Source organism: Xiphophorus hellerii, chromosome 5, assembly GCF_003331165.1.
Source record: "Xiphophorus hellerii strain 12219 chromosome 5, Xiphophorus_hellerii-4.1, whole genome shotgun sequence".
NCBI classification, from domain to species: Eukaryota; Metazoa; Chordata; class Actinopteri; order Cyprinodontiformes; family Poeciliidae; genus Xiphophorus; species Xiphophorus hellerii.
In genome coordinates, this window is record NC_045676.1 from 26758733 (window position 1) to 26776347 (window position 17615).

Sequence of the window (17615 nt, forward strand, 5' to 3'; positions counted from 1 at the left end):
AACAAAAATGCAAGTTTTCCCTCTTCTCAAAGACTAATAAACTTTAATTTTGTACAGAACACTTCACACTGCAACTGGAGGACAGTTTTAATATCCAAAATAAAACGCCACAACCAGAAACAATACATGAAAGGGGAATGAAACCCCCACACAACCACAGCAATGAATTACAAAAAAACAAAAAATATTAATCAGAATGGAAATGATCAAGCTCATTTTAATTCATCATGTAACTGATTAGTTGCTTATTGTGACAGACTCAATTAAAACCAATCTATATGTCTGAACAAAATAAAACAACTCTCGTCTTCCTCACCTTTACATTCATGCTGCGTACGTTATTTTATCCTCCTTTTCCATCCTCCCATCATCCTCTCCTGCAGGAAGAGACGGAGCCCTACTTCATAGCCATCTTCTGTTTCGAGTCTGGAATCAAGATCCTGGCTTTGGGATTTGCGTTACATAAGGGCTCCTATCTGAGGAACGGCTGGAACGTCATGGACTTCGTGGTCGTCCTCACTGGGTGAGTCTGGAGCAAAACCTCTAAAGTTTTACTTTGATTGCATGAATTGTTCAGTGCTATGATTATTTAAATATTAATTTAAAAAAAAAATTTGCTTAGCCTTTTTGTAAAGATTTCATGTTTGCTGTTGTTTCTTTATCGCTGACAAGGTACATAAATTCTCTCTCCTTTTGGAAAATGAAATGCTTCTTTATGTTTTATATCTCCCAAATTAGTTTTTTTATTTTTAGGTTTTGAGCATTAAACTGTTATTTCTATTAATGTTGAACCTTATTTCACCTATAAGTATATAAAGAGTAAAGCAGGCAAACACAAACACGTGTAATGAATTGACTTATAGAATATTTTCGTGTAACATATGAAATATTCTTGACGTTACAGTTTGGCTTGGTGTGTGAACCTCTTGTAGGAAAGGACTTTCTCCTTCCTCTGGTATCAAACAGACTAATGCAGCCACAGCAGAGGTCTTGTTTGACAAGGTGTGTGTGTGATGGGGCCACTTCCCCCTCAGTCGCTGTCTTCCTTTTAATGAGGACACACACACACACACACACCCACACACACACACGCCCACCCCTACACACACACACACACACACATTCATGGAGAGGCTGGATCAGAGCCTCCCTGCAGGGAGCAGCAACCAGGGCAAAGTGAAATGTCACTTTTTCCAAGAAAAGGGGGGAGCAGGTTTGTTGTTATGGCAATGACAGACAGATAGGAAGCAAGAATCCCTCCATTTCCCTTTTCTCTTCCTTCTTTCCTTCCTGTTTGGATGGTCACTTTAAATCCTGACCATCAAGACGATCATAAAATGCCCCAGCGATCACTTCAAGTTTTAACTTCTTAGTGTAATCTGTAAATGGACTGAATATGTAGTTGGCCTAAGTGCCTTGCACAGGAGCACGTTGACAGGTGATCAGAAGAAGTGGGCGTCGTACCTGCAACCTTCTGATTCCAGGACAACTGTCCGTTTTGCCGTTGGAGTGTGCGGTCATAGAGTACGGTTGGATTACGTGATGATTAGTAAATTGTTGTGTCCTTGCTGAAGGCTTGAAGGCTCCTTTTCCTTCAAACTGTTGTTTCTGTAAAGGTCTGTATCGAAAGGTGTGTTGAAATGTCGCTGCAATGTCATGCAAAAGTATTCGCTCTTTACATTTTTTTCACATTCTGTTGAGTTACAACCACAAATTTTGAAGTGTTTTACTGGGATTTTGTGAATAGACAGCACAAATGTTGCATGATTGTACAGAGGAATGAAAATAGTTTGTCTTGTTTTGGGGGGGGGAGGGTTTCTTTGCAAATCTGAAAAGTGAGTCATTTATTTCAGACTTCTTTACTCTAATATCCCGAAGTCAAAGCCATTAAAGTGGTAAAAGGTGCACTTGTTTGCATCTTAGCAGCAGCGTAGATCAGAGATGCCAAAATCGAGTCCTGCACCTGTTATAGACGCCTCCCTTATCCAGCACACCTGAATCAAATGGCTCATTAGCATCTTTTAGCCATCGCAAGGCTAAAAGATGACAATGGTCGCAAATATACAGCCAGTGGTACGACGGGTTTTATATCGAGTCTCAGAACGGCTAAGTCAAAGTCCATACCTCGTTCCAATTGGCAAGAAGAAGAATAGTCCAAATTTCAGTCTCAAATTTCAGCCGGTAGATGTTGAGCCAGATTTCCATCTGTAATTGGAACAGAAGTTGGTTCTCCAAAGTATTGACAGAGGCGCTTCGTGCTTTCCTGTTTTTCGTGATCTGAAAATCCTACTACGTTCCGTCCGCTTGCCTCCTTTTGTTGTCGTAGTTTGTGTTTGTAACATGAAGAAAAAAGGGTGTAAAGGTTCAAGAGGTACGAGCGTTTTCTGAAAGATGCCGCAAGAGTTGATTGACAGTTTGGTGCGAGCCCCTTTTTACGAGCGCAGCTTCAAATTCACTAAAACGCAGCTCTTTTTCTGACTGGATGGATGGATGGATGGATGGATGGATGGATGGATGGATGGATGGATGGATGGATGGATGTTGCACGATGTGGGGAGAGAGAGGCAGAGGAAGCCCTCTGAGACCGAACGAAGACCCTTGCCAGAGCAGCAGTAGAGTACTACTGCAGCTATATAACAGAGGGAAGAAAAACAAGGAGGAGGTAGAGGAAGGAATCATGTGACAGCGTCTCTCCGTTCCCCTGGGCTCTGCATAACAGGACAGAAAGAGAGCGAGGAAATACAAGATTTTCTGTATTTGCTCTCTTTTTCCCCTTATAGACAGTGTGAAGAGGACATGGAGCAGTTCAAAGCCTGAGACTGCAGGAAGGACGAGAGTGATGGCTGTGGGGACGGAGAGAGTGAGAGTGATGTATGGAGGAAAAGAGAGAGAGAGAGGGAGGGAGGTTTGGAAGAGGGATGGGAGGAGGGAAAGCAAAATGGAGATGGAACAAATAAGGAGAGAGAGAGAAATGAAAAATGCAGAGAGGGAATGAATGTGTGTGTGTAAGCGCTGCAGTAACCTGCTTTCGTCAGCCCTCTATGATCAATCACTCAGCGCAGCCTATAAAACACACACTGCCGGGGTCTCGTGGTGGATACCGACACACACGCACACACACCATCTCTTTCTTTAGAGTCATTTAAACATACATACAGGACGACCGTCCGGCGTCTAGACCGCGAGTTTTATGGTGACATTACACACACACCGCTTTTACTCATGTAGAATTATTCACATAAGAGCGTATAAATACACGCTAAAGGAGCTCCTGTGCTTCCGCCCGTGATTCCTCCCTTTAGCCCCGAGTTTTTCCATTTGATGAATTCCTCTCAATATTTTATACATCTACAGGAAAATGGCTGGCTGGTGCGGTTGCTTTTCTACGTTCAATTTGCCCAGCCGATACTCTTTAGTCGGCTGCTGGGATGTTAGCCCTCCACCATGCAGCGACGTGCAGACAATTCCTGTCAAGAATGGGCAAAAAAAACCTCTTCGAATTAAATCTGGATGATTAAAAAAAGACTATGTGACAAAAGGAAGCTTAGGAAAAACAAACAAAAAATGGATATTGACTTCATTAATTGGTAACGTTTTGGGCACACCGCCCCTTTTCTGCAGAACAGCACAAGAAACTAGAAGGACTTTAGACGATTCCTCTGGTATTACGCTTAGCCTGTGTCAAGCTTTCTTTCAGGATTTAGCTGTAAGCAGCTTTAACCACGATTTAAAGAAACCCTTCCCATGGCATAATGCTCCAAACACCGTGCTTCATAATGACGACGATGTGCAATGTTGGTCACATGTTAAGTTTTTCACATAGGTCAGTAAGTTAATTTCATCTGACCAGAGCAGCCTCTTCCACATTATATATAGTTTATTGTGGCGCCTACATTTGTTCGCTAATATTCATAAATATGAGCGTCCTTCACAGAACAGCACCAGTCTTTATGTCCCTTTATCCCATTTAGAGATTGACGCAAAAGACAAAAGAGAAATCCTACAACCACTAAAAACTGACACCGCTCCATTTTTGTTTACTTTTGTGAAGAGGGAAGCTGAGCTCGGTGTCTTCTTCAGAGGTTTTTGTGTCGTTTCCTTCGGTAGTTCTCAGAGGAGGGGAACGGGTTCTTCACAGGGTTTTGGTTCGTTTCACACAGCGCAGTGTGAAAGCGAACCACCCCAGCTGAAAATGTAACAAACGTCGCAAATTTGGTCCCCAATCGAGCCGAGTCTACCAAGCCATCAGGTTTGAGAACACCCTAAAAATATTTATAGGATACAGGTTAGCCTACTCATATAATTCATCAGAGCTCAGCAAAGCACGTTCACACCACGTTACGCAACAAACGTGGCAACATTTGAGGCATTTAACAAAGACTTAAGATTTTCAATTTAGTTTCAAAGTTTAGTGTTAATAGTGTCTGTCTCTCTTTTTCTCACTTTATTTCTGTCTTTTAAAAAAAATCTTCTCTCATGGTTTCTAGAAGAATGTGTGCTTGTGCTGCTCGAGTCGTGACTGTGCAGGCTTCTGACGGCGCTGTGAAGAGCGTGTGCATTTATCTGCGTGCGCGCAAGTGTGCTGACTTCATTCTTGGCAAAGACGCTGGTGAGGGAGATACTTGATGGGAACAAGAATTAATGAGAGGATGGAATAAGAGCAAGAGTTTGGGTGGGGGGGGGTGGAGACGCGCACACAGGGAGACACAGAGGCAGAGAGACTAAAGTATTTAGCATTCAGGAACGTCAGCGCATTGATTTTTATTTGCCATGCAGTGACATCACAATGAAATTTAATCATTTACAGTAGAGTCTGGCCCCGTCGATCAATACAAGGACACAAAAGATGCCCCTACTACTCCCCTACTGGTTTTCACCGAGAAGTAGTCCAGATTTAAGCACCTGTCATCTCTCAGCTAGGAAGTGTATTTTAGGTGAATTTTAAACTATTTACTCAAGGAAACGGTATGCGCAGTAAACACACACAGTTCTTTTCACATATATTTGCAGAACTGTAAATGTGACTAGCAGTAGTTTAATACCAACCCAAGTCTTTTAATATTAAGCAGTAATAGCAGTTCTTCAATTCCTGCATGCTTTAAAACACAGTCTTGCACTATACGTTAGTGTCTACAAAGTCATCAAAGTCAATGTTATGTACTGTATGTACAGCCGACACCTTTTTATTCTTGGTTAGCATCACACTGAACACATTGCATTGGTATCCCATATGGCAAACAGAACACACTCAACTTGTTACCCATGTAATGTTGTGTAATTCCAAGATCTGACCTTTGACTTGAAAAGCGAATTGAACACAGCATAAAAAAAGCTCTATAAAATGACTACGGTTGGTTTAGGGGACCACTATTTTTATTCTGAGTCAAAATGTGTTCAGATCCTCGAATGACTTCTATGTTATTTTTCAATCATTAACATGGCCGAGATTCACTGCAGTCGCAGTTTTCTCTGGTTATTTCGGCTACAAATTCTTCATTAGCTTAGTTTGCTAGCTTAGCAGGTTTTGATATGAGACGGATAAAGAAACATTAAAAATGTGGGACTTTTCAAAGTTTGGATTCCTCCTTATTGAGAAAAATATGTACTCTGATAACTTACTTTTATGTACCGCAATGCGCGTAACTCGGCAGAGGTGTGCTAACAAGCTATTAGATGTTTTCTCATGACCAGTAATTTTATAAAGACTTTTAAGCAGAAAACATTGGAATATCATTACATGTAAGATTGTTATGAATGGTTTTAGAATAGCTAGCACTGCTATGCTAGCTAACATTGCTGCCTGCTACTTCTCGTAGCATCCTGGCTAGGCTAGCTTGCACTGCTAGTCTGTTCTGCCCACAACTTAATCTGTATTTCTTGCTTTGTTACATAAAATGATGTGTCTATGCATCTTGTCAATTTCCCTTCTGTTTAGCATGACCTTAATTATGGTCTTTGTCTCTCCTGCTGTATAAGATCCATGAAACTGCTGGACATTTACAGTTGTTTTTTTTTTTTGCATATCACAGTATTTGATTTCTCTTTGTATTTTATAAAAAGTTATCATAGCAGAATTAAGAACTCCTCTAAGGTCAGTGGTATTTTTTTCCCCCATGCAGGTTTGTCAATGGTAAAGCTATTCCAAGCATAACAACATAATAATAAAGTAGAATGAGGTCATCTAATTTATTTGACGCTGTGAGTGGGTTACAGCGATTCATCTGGCCGGGACACTCAATGACATCAGACCCCAGAACAGGTAGAAACAGGAACCTCTGACTCACAGCAGGGACAAATCACACCTTGGCTTTGCGTCATCAGTAGAAGAATGACGTTTTTTTTTTTTTTTTTTGTCCAGCTGTATTGCTCCCTAGCCATTCCAGTTTAATAAATAGCCAAATACAAGATGGAAAGCTCTTAATTGTGAAAGAACAAGGAGTTCTGCTTTTTTTTCTGCTTGTCGTGTCTTTTTATATTGGCTGTGAAGACGCAGTCAGACATTTTAAAATGTTCACACGGCCATGGAGTCATTTGGAAGAAATACTGTAAGTTCAGCAGGCGAAGCAGAGAGACGAAGAGAGAGGAATGTCTTCATTGAAAGTTGTCCTTTTGCCATCACTTCCATTATCATTATTGCTCTGCAGTCATTTAAAGCCTCGTGACGCCGCTGCACATTCTCCTGCACCCTGCAGCTCGATGCCCTGTGGGGTATTTGCTGCATCTAAATGTATAGTTTGTAAGGCTGGACAAGCATGTGCTGGCGTTGAAAGACTTTATGTAGTGTGTTTCATCAACAGCAATTAAACATGATCATACTTGTATTAGCTTCTATTTTGTTCTGTAGCTTTTGGTAAACTGCCCTATTATTGATTTCTTTATTGGTTTACTAATGTCATAGAAATTTTAAAATAAGTCCAAGAGTTGAGCTTAAGGTGAAGCTAAATTATTTGATAAGTCTGACTTATTTCACCGTGGTAACCAGTGCAAGTGCTTGAGTTATGGACAGGTTTCCGGTAAACATACTCAAATATTTAGTTTTTGTGTTGTTGTTGTGTTATTAGTTGATTTGTGGATTAGGTGGTTCACAGACGTGCTTTAACTATTGTCTTTACATTTGTGTCTTTGCATCTTTTTCTTATTTTATGCTGCTGCCTCAGTAAGGCTAGTTGTATACTTAGTTTGGTGCGTTTAAAATGGAACCTCCTTCTTTAAAATGGTTGAGGATGATAATGCTGCTGAGCGAATACCCTGCCATTTTCAAGGAACCACAAAATGCATGCCACTTAAAATAAAACAAACAAAAAAGAAACAAAACACTTCTTTTTTTTTTTTGTTAAAGGCCTGCTTCAGCGTTTGGTGCTTTGTGCTCACCCACACACCCTTGTCAACAGAAATAGTCACAGACAGAAACACACACCTACAGACAAATAATGTTAGGCCAGCTGGTTGGTTATGGTAAAAAGCGTTTGCTGCTTGCCTTAATAGGTAAAAAAAAACCAAAATGTTTTGGCAGACTTCTGACTTCCTTTGAGTATATGATCATAAGGCATAAGATTATCAAATTATGATAAAGAAAATGTACCTGTTTTACAGTTTTTCTTAAAGAAAATGACACCTATCAATTCATTTCATTCAAATTAAAAGAGTCAATTATTCCTACTACTACTAAAATAATGTAACATTGATTATTGCAGCATTTTAATGTCAGCTGTAACATGTACTAACTGTTGTCTTTAATGCAGAGACTTAAGCAAAAATACGGATGAAACCTCCACTAGATTTACCAGTAGTTTTCAATTGCCACTTACAATTATACCTTTTTATTAAACATTGATTATGCAGAAATAAACTACGATAAGATGGCATCAGCTGGTCCATTAGTTGGGCTGTCTGCTCAGGTAGCAAACTGCAGTCGGCTGCTTTAAAAAGTAGATGGCATCAATAAGATTTATAAGTGCCATCAAAATAGTTTCAAAGCGACGACTTTATTTTGCCTCACTAACTATTTCTAAATACCTGAATTAGTCTTTCTTGTGAGCGAAGGGCGGTTAGTTTACTCTTGGAGCGAGGCGACTGACAGAGCGCGGCAGCAACACAGAAACAAATCTAATCGACACTGAAGTTTCTCTGAAGTCTCGTTGAAAGAACTTTGATCAGTTGGAACGAAATGAGGGAAAATTTTAGTATCGATGAATCGCATTGATCAAAAGCTTTCGTGTATCTTAATACAGATAAGTTCAACCGCATTGAGTACAATAGATCAGTCTTTTTGTGACTTCTACCCAAGTTACTTGCTAACATCTGACTTTAAAGAAATAACGTGCAGTACTTGAGTGAAGCGACTTCACGAGCACTGCCCTTATTTATGTCTAGCTGTTGACAAGACTGATTCATAGGCAATACAATAATATACAATTGTTATTATATATATGATGTCATATTACAGCTCTAAAGCAGCAATTCCTAAAGAATTATATCCATCTATCCATTGTCTACCCAATTAACCTTTTAGGGTCACGGTACGATTACATAGAGACACAAAACCACACACTCTCATACACACATTAATACCTAAAGACAATATAGAGACCAAAACATGGACTATTTAGAGTCCATGTTTTGGGACTATGGGAGGATGTCGAATAATAAGTTATAACACAACATTATTATGTCATGGGGTCAAATAATGTTTGGAAAATTCAATCTTGAACTTCTGCAGACAGTAGGAAACGCATGCTGCACGCACGTTTAACCATTTGAAATGACATACACGGCGACACCAACCCACGCGTCTTTGGTAGAAAAGGCTTGTGGCAGACAGAAAAGTCCAGACTTCGTGTCCTTGTGAATTCCTCTGGCAGAAAAACGAGGGACGGGTGGGCTGTTGGGTTGGTCTGACTGAGAGGAAGAAAATCAGGGAGATAAAAATGAAAAAGGATTAAAGACACGGAAAGTGTTGTAGTTTTAGCAACATGTGAGTGAAAACACACATTTCTGTACAATTAGTTGACAGAGGAATGACTGTCGAAGCAGAAATTTTAATGTAATGTGCACCAATATTATCCAGTATCAGGCCAATTAGCTTGTCTACCAGCATACAGGAATCTGGGAATTCACAAGGAGAGGAACTTTTCCTTCCTTAAGACCTTCTTTAAATTTCTTCTAGTTCTCCACAGCATCAAGGTACATAAAGGATGAGGAGAGAGGAGAAAAAAAAAAACAACAAAAAAAAAAGAAATGGTGGCGGGTTAAACTTTTTGTTTAGTTGTGGTGGGGGTAGTGAAAGAGTCTATCAGCTGAGTGTTCGCACTCAGCTGAGATCAGCAATATTACAAGAAAATAGACTGAGGGAAAGGGTGGAGAATATGTTGAAGTGAGTGAGTGCTTCTGTCTTTCTTCTGCCAAGCTTCGACAACCCGGGGAAAAAAACTGCGGAGTGAAATAAAACGAGAAGCAAAATGCAGCGTCGAGGGTTGGGACTTGACGGCAGAAAGTGTACAAGTCCCTGGGCCGGTCCGAGTTCCCCTCGTTTCTGATGAATGAGCCTTTCCACTGGGAAATGGTTCGGACTTCCTGGGGAAGGCCTAGAACAAGCGGCACATTTGGAAAATGTCTTTGTTGACGACATTAACGTGGCACAGAATCCAGTTTTAACCAGCCGTTTCATGCGCATTTCACTATGCGGGTTAGAAATTCAGTTTATTTAATCATAGTTGTGAATCCACTGGTCTCAACACATTTCAAAGATTTTAAGCACTGCAGCATGTTGTGTAGAAAAGGACGGTGAGTGTAGATTTACTCTAACAGAGTGCACTGCAAAAACACAAAACCTTACCGAGTATTTTTGTCCTTTTGGTTTTAGTACAAATACCTTTGTACACTTGGAAAAATGGGACAAAACTAACTTAAAAATAACTTTCCAACAAGTTTTAAGAGCTTGTCGTAAGTCAATGTTTGTCAATATTCAAGAATTATTGACTTAAAACAAACTCCCATACTTTGCTGAAAAGTTCATTGTGACTTAGTTTTTTTCAAGTGTATTAATATATTTGCACTAGAAAGTACACAAAAAATACTTAAGATTTTGTGTTTTTGCAGCGTACATGTAGTGCATCTTATTTAAATCAAATTAAAGTTGATAGCTTTTATTTATTAGGTGATTCCATGTTCCAGATTGTGTCAAAAATGCATTTTGAATATATAATATCCAATTAGTTACCTTTATTTCTATAAATGTAATAAGCAGTGAAAAGTTTATACAGTCATATGAGACTTTTTTTATTTACACTGCAGCAACACATTGTAACAGCAGTAGTTCTTTGTCAGACCAGTCTTCCTATTGAATCTTAGTTTTATTATCATTGGAATACGCAAAGATCATATTAAAACACAAACAGGATCAGACAACAGCAAATGAAAGCAGTATCGAGTTCTTAAAACGACATAGTTAACCTTTCTGTATGTTAAATAACTATCACAAAGCCTGATAAGAGGATTAAGATTTGGAAAAGGCAGTTTATCATCACATTAAATATTGATTTTATTTTATTTAGACTATTTAGGGAAAACACTCTGCGCCTCTTTTGCTACTAAAACATCCCTAACTTACCTCGGCATGTCCAGGTTGAGGCCACAGACTCTTCAAGTTTGCCGTGTCGTTCACAACTATATTAGCAACTAGCGATGCACAATATGTTGGTGTTGATATTGGTGTCGACCGAACAATTTTAATAACCGATCTCTATGTACACCTTGTTGCCGTTTGTGTGTGCGTTTCAGGAAAAGAAGGGGAGGGGTTTTGGGCATGTGGTATGTACTTGGTCGGATATCGATACCGGCCCAGATTTTTAGGTTTTTAGCTCGTTGTTTTATATTCACGTCCCCAGATGCTTCCCCGGATTGAAATGTATGACATTTGGAGGCCAAGTCAAAACCTCAAAGTCGTCGTGCTCCTCAAACTGCCCCAGAACAATTTTCTTTTGCAACAGAGCAAAGAGGACCAAAATTGAAAACATAAAGTGCCTTGACTTTGACTTTCCCCCCTTACCGGTTCACTACCGTTTCTTTCTTGAACTGTTGCTGATAGAAATGAACCACTGCAGACTGGGAAAATACCACAAGAGGTGAAGATTTGGTGATTTTTCTGACCCGCTCATCTAGCAACCACTCTTTGGCCCGTGTCAAACTTGCTCCAATCATTACTCTTGAGGACAAAGTGTTCATTTGCTGCCTGATATATTCCACTCAGGTGGAATAATGCAGAGGTTAGCTCTGTCATTAACCTTACTTGTGATGATCATAATGTCTGATCGGTGTATATAATAAGCATTAAGGCTCCAAAGTGTCCATTGATAAGAGTTTTTTGAAAGTAGTGCATTTTATTGTGACTGTATTTACAGTATAAAACCTATGGGGAAAGGTTTCGTCAAAAGGAGACTTCCTCAGTTGGTGACAGAGGTTTTCCTTAAATTTCAACCATTATTTACTGATTGCATCCCGAAACACGCTGTTGAAATCCTCTAACTTGTGTGTTTTATTTCCATCGTCTGTGGTCTAATTCTGCCTTGTGCGTGCATGTGAAGCGTAAGCGTGTGCGAGCGAGCGAGCGAGGGAGTCGAACATCGAGGACTCAGTGGGAGACGGTGACTGGACAGGAGCTCACACTGTGGTGACACATGGCTCTCCCACACAACTTCCACATGATGCACACATCGCCCATGTATGCGCATGCATGTTGTCGGTGCATTTGTGCTGTTTTTTTTGCTAATAGTGCTGACAGTGAAAAGATGAGACACAATCACACCATACTCACAACCACACACACCGCCTATTAGGATCAACACGGCCGTTTTCTGCAGCATTAAGTGATGATTCACGTAGCCGAGCCACAACCTTTTCTGTCATCTGAACGAAGAAAAAGTAAATGTGGGGTTTTCACGTTTCTAAGATTTAAAATAACATTCATTTGAAGCTCAATGTTTCATGTGCACTGTTTAAAAACACATGTAGCCATAACTATGGGTACAATCTTGTCATAAAACTTGCTCAGAGTTCTGTCCCATTCCTCCTGACAGAACTGGTGCAGTCAGGTTTTTAGGCCGCCCTGCTTTTCGCACTGTTTTAGCTCTCGCACGGGTTCAACAGCACCAGGGTTTTCAAGTGGCTACTCTAAAACATTCACTTTGTTGCTTTTAAGCCGCTTTGTAACTAATTTGGCGGTATGCTCAGGGTCATCGTCATTCGGAAGTCCCATTTGTGTCTGACGTTACCTTCCTGTCTGGAGGCTTGAGTCGATGTGTCAGAAGGTGTCCTTTCCTCTGGACGCTGTCCTCTGTGTGCAGTGGACTGGTCCATCCTGCCGTAAAACACTCTGACAACCTGATACTTTACCTCTGCACTTTACAGTTGGCATGGTGTTCTCAGGCTTTGCCAGCTTCTCCCTTCTCAACAAATTACCAAACAAATAATAAATAGTAAATGGACTGAATATATATGTACGTTTATATAGCGCCTTTCTAGTCGTACTGAATAGAGCCACATTCACCCAGTGGCACTCACACATGCACACACTGCAAAAACACAAAATCTTACCAAGTATTTTTGGTCTAGTTTCTAGTGCAAATGTCTTAGTAAGCAAAAAATAAATAAATTACTTTCCAGCACTATATTGGATCTTGTTCTAAGTCAATAATTCCTTAATGTTGAGGGAAAAAGTAACCAGCTGTAAGTGAAATACATGTACGACACATTTTTCCCACATTGTAAGTTATAATGTCTTGTTCCACTGGCAGATTATTTCACTAATAACTAATACTTTTTCCATCAATATTAAGGAATTGTTGACTTTCAACAAGATCCTATTTCATGCTGAAGAGTTACTTGTAAGTTATTTTTGTGGTATTTCAAGTGTACTATGACATTTCCACTAGAAAATAGACCAAAAATACTTGGTAAGATTTTGTGCTGTTGCAGAGTACTTGGATGGAGGCATACCTTTGCTAGTCCTCAGACACTAACCCCAGAATAATGTTATTTTTTCATGACTGTCCTGTGCTTTTCATATGTTTGTTTGGTGTAATTGTCGTCATGTATTATCATTGGGATTTTGCAATATTTGAAAAAAAAGAAGAAAACTTTAAAATGAGTGTTGAGGTTTGATCGGTCGAATAATATTCCAGTTCTGAAATACAATTTATGCTATATATCTGTGCGTATAAGAGAAACATTTGCGTAGATCTTACAGAAGCTCAACAACTCTTGTCTGCTGCATCCAACTCTGCCATATCTGATCAAACGTGTGTGTGTGGGAATGTGTGTCTGTGTGTGGCTTAACGTTGCTCTTAAACAGCTTGGCTGATGTCTGCAAGCAAGGATAAGTTGTGCTTATGTGTGCAGAAGGTATATTTGCCAGAATGCACCAGAGCTGCTGTCAGAACAGGGTGTGAGAGGGCGAAGTAAGGGAGGTGTGTGTGTGTGTGTGTGTTGGTGTGTGGGGGTGTGTGTTTGTGGGTGGGATATGCAGCGGGTTTTGATGGGTTAAAAAAAAAATCAATTGCCAGGAGATCCACTTCCTATGCCCGTTGCTGCGCCAATGCCGAGATTCCATCAATGAGCAGGGGTTGCGTTTCCTAGGCAACGCTTGTGAATGAGAGCAGATCGGTAACCGTGGAGACTCTGCAAAAAGAGAGGAATCGCCGGTTGCCATGGCAATGCTGTGAACAAGGAGAGCCTGGCCAAAGTGAAGGGAGCATGTGACCTCTGATCTTCATCAGGGCTCTCCATTGTCATCATCAGCCGTGGGTCTTCATCAGGACGGCTGCAGAAGAAACTCAGACGCTGCGGATCAGAGCTGTACTCGGTGTTTTGAATAAGTAGCATCACAAAGGCCTTACTGTGTCATCAATGCAATCATTTCTATATGCACCTCCCATCGGCTACATTAATAGACCTTAATGTCCTTAGCTCAACCTGATCTTATCGTGTTATCAAAATCAAATCAGTCTCTCGCCTCAAACCTCTGGTTGTCATGACGCTAAAATTTCAAACTTTATGTCGGTATTAAGGAAAGTCTTCACTTTGAACTGCCTTGTTGCTGAAAATGTGATGTACGTATGATGTATGTATCACCCAGCGTCTGTTATTGCAGAATTGCTGTTGGAGGAAATCTGACAACTTGGGCAAATGCAAATTTGTCGGTTTGTGTAGATTTTGATGTAAATGAGCGTCTTTGAATGAGTAATTTTTCTAGTATCAATTATGTTGAGATATTGATTATTTTGACAATGTGGTAGGGGCATCAGACATCACCTATCTAGGTTCTTTAGAGGCAAGTTGTAAATTCAACGATGGCATGTTGTGGGCAAAAAAGTCACAGAAGGCTTAAACTCACACACAACACAAAACGTACAAATTAGCATAGTGTATAATGGAAACAAAGTCGAAGTGACCAAGTTGGGTACCTTTAGTTTCTGGGATGAAATGTTTGTTCAGTTTTCTTTCTGACATTTGAGAGCTTCACAGTTGTGAGATTTTTAGCAGTAACATTTAATTTTAAGAAAAGCAAATTAGAGATGGTTCACTATCATGACATCTGTTTTGCATTTTACAGTAGCATTGACTAACGTCTTATTTTGTTGGAGTTTATCCATCCATCCATTTTTTTTTTTTATACCTGCTTAATCTTTAAAGGGTTGCCGTGGTGAGCACATTCATATCCAAGGCCTATTTTATGGTTATTACAGTAACCATGTATTAAAAATGATAAGATTTTTAATTTTCTCAGTGTGGAACACCTGGAAAAAATATTTTTACAGCCTTATGTAAAAGAAATACTGACTTAGTCAAAACATTTAATCAGTTTGAATGTGATAGTTCACGAGGGCAGCCTTAGCTCGGTGCTAACCTGAATTTCCTCCAGTCAAAAAGTGTCGCTGCTGAACAGTGGCCCCTCTTAAACGCACGTTTTACACATGCGGAAAACTCATGGATGGTCAACACACTGTTAGCACGCTGCAGCGCGGTTTCTGCAGGGCTTGTGCTGCTTTACAGGGCTAACAGTTTGGTGTTTCCATGCAGCGTGAGCCTCTGTCATCACCATCCAAACACCTTTCCCCACTGCAGAGAAAACCCGGCCTTATTTCATCTCTGGAGTCTCTCTGTTTGCCTGCTTGGGCTTCTCTTACGAGCCGCGCCGTCTCTCCTTCTCAGCAGTCGGATCTAACACTTTTGACACACAGGACTATCACTCCCTTTCAGTCTGCTCACTCTTTTTCACGCTCTCCGTCTCTTAAGGGGACGCCGCCTTTCTTTCTTCACAATTGGTATTTCATTAAGGACTCTCCGGCGCAGTCTCAAAGGGACGGAGCTCCTCTGTGATATTTTGTGTTTATATATTCTCTGTTATATTCAAAAATAAACAAAAGCATTCGAATGATTATATTTAAGCCCATTTTGAAGCGCGCCTTCAAAAGAGAGAGAGATACATGCCAGCTACTGACAGGAGGAAACATTCAGCCATCTGTCTCCACAGCATGCTTACTGTAGCATAGGTCAGTGAGGAAAAAGCCTTAGATTTTAATAAAATGGACAAAGTGAGGCCTTTCAAAATAAGAGTTTAAGATACCGTTTTGTTTTTGTTAGCTGTTGAAGACGTGTAAAAACTGTGTAATTGATGGACAGTGTTACCAAACCGTCATGACAACATACCCACTGGTTTTTTTAAATTTGATTTACAATTTTATGTTGTGCTTTTAAGCAAGAGCCGATTGTTTTTATTTAATATGACAGTAATACACAGGGACACTAAAAACTACAGGCCTTCTTTCAGAAACCTTACCTACACTGATAAATATATTCTAAAACTTTTGTAAGACTGCTGATTTTTGTCTTACTCCGATTTTGTCTTCTAACAGCAACACACAAAGAAGATATATATAATGGCATTCGAAATATTTATTCTCATCTCGCCGCTGTGATCAGCCATTGATTGTACGCATTTAATTCAGTGAATTTTTGTTTTAAATCAAGTTTTAAACATGAACGTAACTCAAAGTCCTTCAAAAGATGAGACATAATGATAGAAATAATCATAATAGAAATATTAAATTAAAACACAGCACAGAAAAGTGAAACCACAGGCTACATCAACCGATGAAACCGAAACCCCCAGATAAATTAGAAGAAAGACATCACTTTGCATGTGTAAGGGAGTAGCTGCTGTCGAACAAGGTTTTATCAAATTGCCGATCAAATGATTTCCAGTGGATTACTCAAGTGTTCAGAGACTATTCATTAGTCAGTAAATATTTGTTCTATTCATCTTATTGCTGTCCATCTATTACCATTTTCATATAGTTTATTACGCAGAAGTAGGACTAAGGAGTACTGCGACATGTATCTTTATTTTCTGTAGGTTTTCTTGCCCAACATTTGTGTTGTTGCCAAACCAATAGCAGTCAGGTTGCGGTTTGGTTTTCTGCTGATTACGTCTCATATCGAAGATTTACAAGCTGTTACTGTTGCACCTCTCAAAATCACCAAATCTCTTTCATATCTCGCAGCACAACCGGTTCATTCATTACATTGTCACCGATGTAGAAATTCAGTAGTCGACATAATACATTTGTTTGTGAGCGGAGTAGTTTGGATTAATGATGTTTCTCTGCCTGTTCAATCATTTCTCCTTCAAACTCCTGACAGCTTCAATCAGAAAAGAGCGCAATAAATCAAAGAAATCACTATGGTGATACTTACAATCACAAGTCATCACACGTTGTTATCTCTGCTTTGTGTTCTTTCAACTATACCTAAGACATTGTGTTAGTCTTCCATTCATTACATTTTTCTCACACTTCCTCCTTATGTATGTATTTTCCATTATTATTTGTGGAAGTTCTTTGTCCACATTTCTCTTCCTACTTTTTTCCCTGGCATACTCTGCTCCATCTACTGGCCACGGGCGTGTACTGCGGGCTGGTTCGGCTGTTGCTAGGGACAACTGCTTCTTGAAGAATTGAGTTGTCTGGCAGCAGGGAACGGTTGCTGCACATGTAGGCTTTGCATGGACCCTAATTTGAGAGATACGGCATTTTAAAAAAAGCACTGAAATGCGAGTAAAAAGGAAGAGAAAGTATTTAAAAACTAATAATCTAACGAAAGTGATGTCGATTGAGCCAAGTTGTCTTTGAATTTCCCCCTCTCAAGCGCGCAGAAACACAGAAGCGGCTTCAGAAAACATGAAACACCGTGGTGTCGTGTCAGAGCGATGCAGTCTGGTCATTTTGCTGAGGTCTGGTCTGTTGAGGCTCGCAGTATGGCCTTTAACTGTGGCTGTTAAAAATCCATTGAGGAAACGAGTGGCTCGGCTGCCATGCTGTGTCTCTAAATAAATGACCTCTTACTGGAATTAGCAACAAACCTGAAAAGAGCTGGAGAAAGAGTCAGGGTGGAAATCACAGGGAAATGTAAAAAAAAAAAAAAAAAAAAAAATTAAAAGACAGGAGAATATGCAGTTAAGCCAGGTTTCTTTAAAACCCCAAAATATTGGTTATTTTGTATGAAGATGCCTTCATCTTGAAAATGTGGCACTTAAATTATTTTATTCTTGAGTTCAAACT

General features: G+C 39.9%; 1 protein-coding gene across 20 annotated transcripts in view; it reads left to right on the forward strand.

Moving 5' to 3' along the window:
* cacna1ab (calcium channel, voltage-dependent, P/Q type, alpha 1A subunit, b) overlaps positions 1 to 17615 on the forward strand; it is a 135010-nt gene that overhangs the window by 34386 nt on the left and 83009 nt on the right. For all 20 annotated transcript variants that reach the window (XR_004339299.1, XM_032562979.1, XM_032562978.1 and 17 more), the window contains one exon: positions 384 to 523. Coding sequence is in view for 19 of the 20 variants with exons in the window: in XM_032562979.1 (XP_032418870.1) it covers positions 384 to 523 (140 nt within the window). In the remaining variant the exon portion in view is untranslated. The remainder of the gene's footprint in view (positions 1 to 383; positions 524 to 17615) is intronic.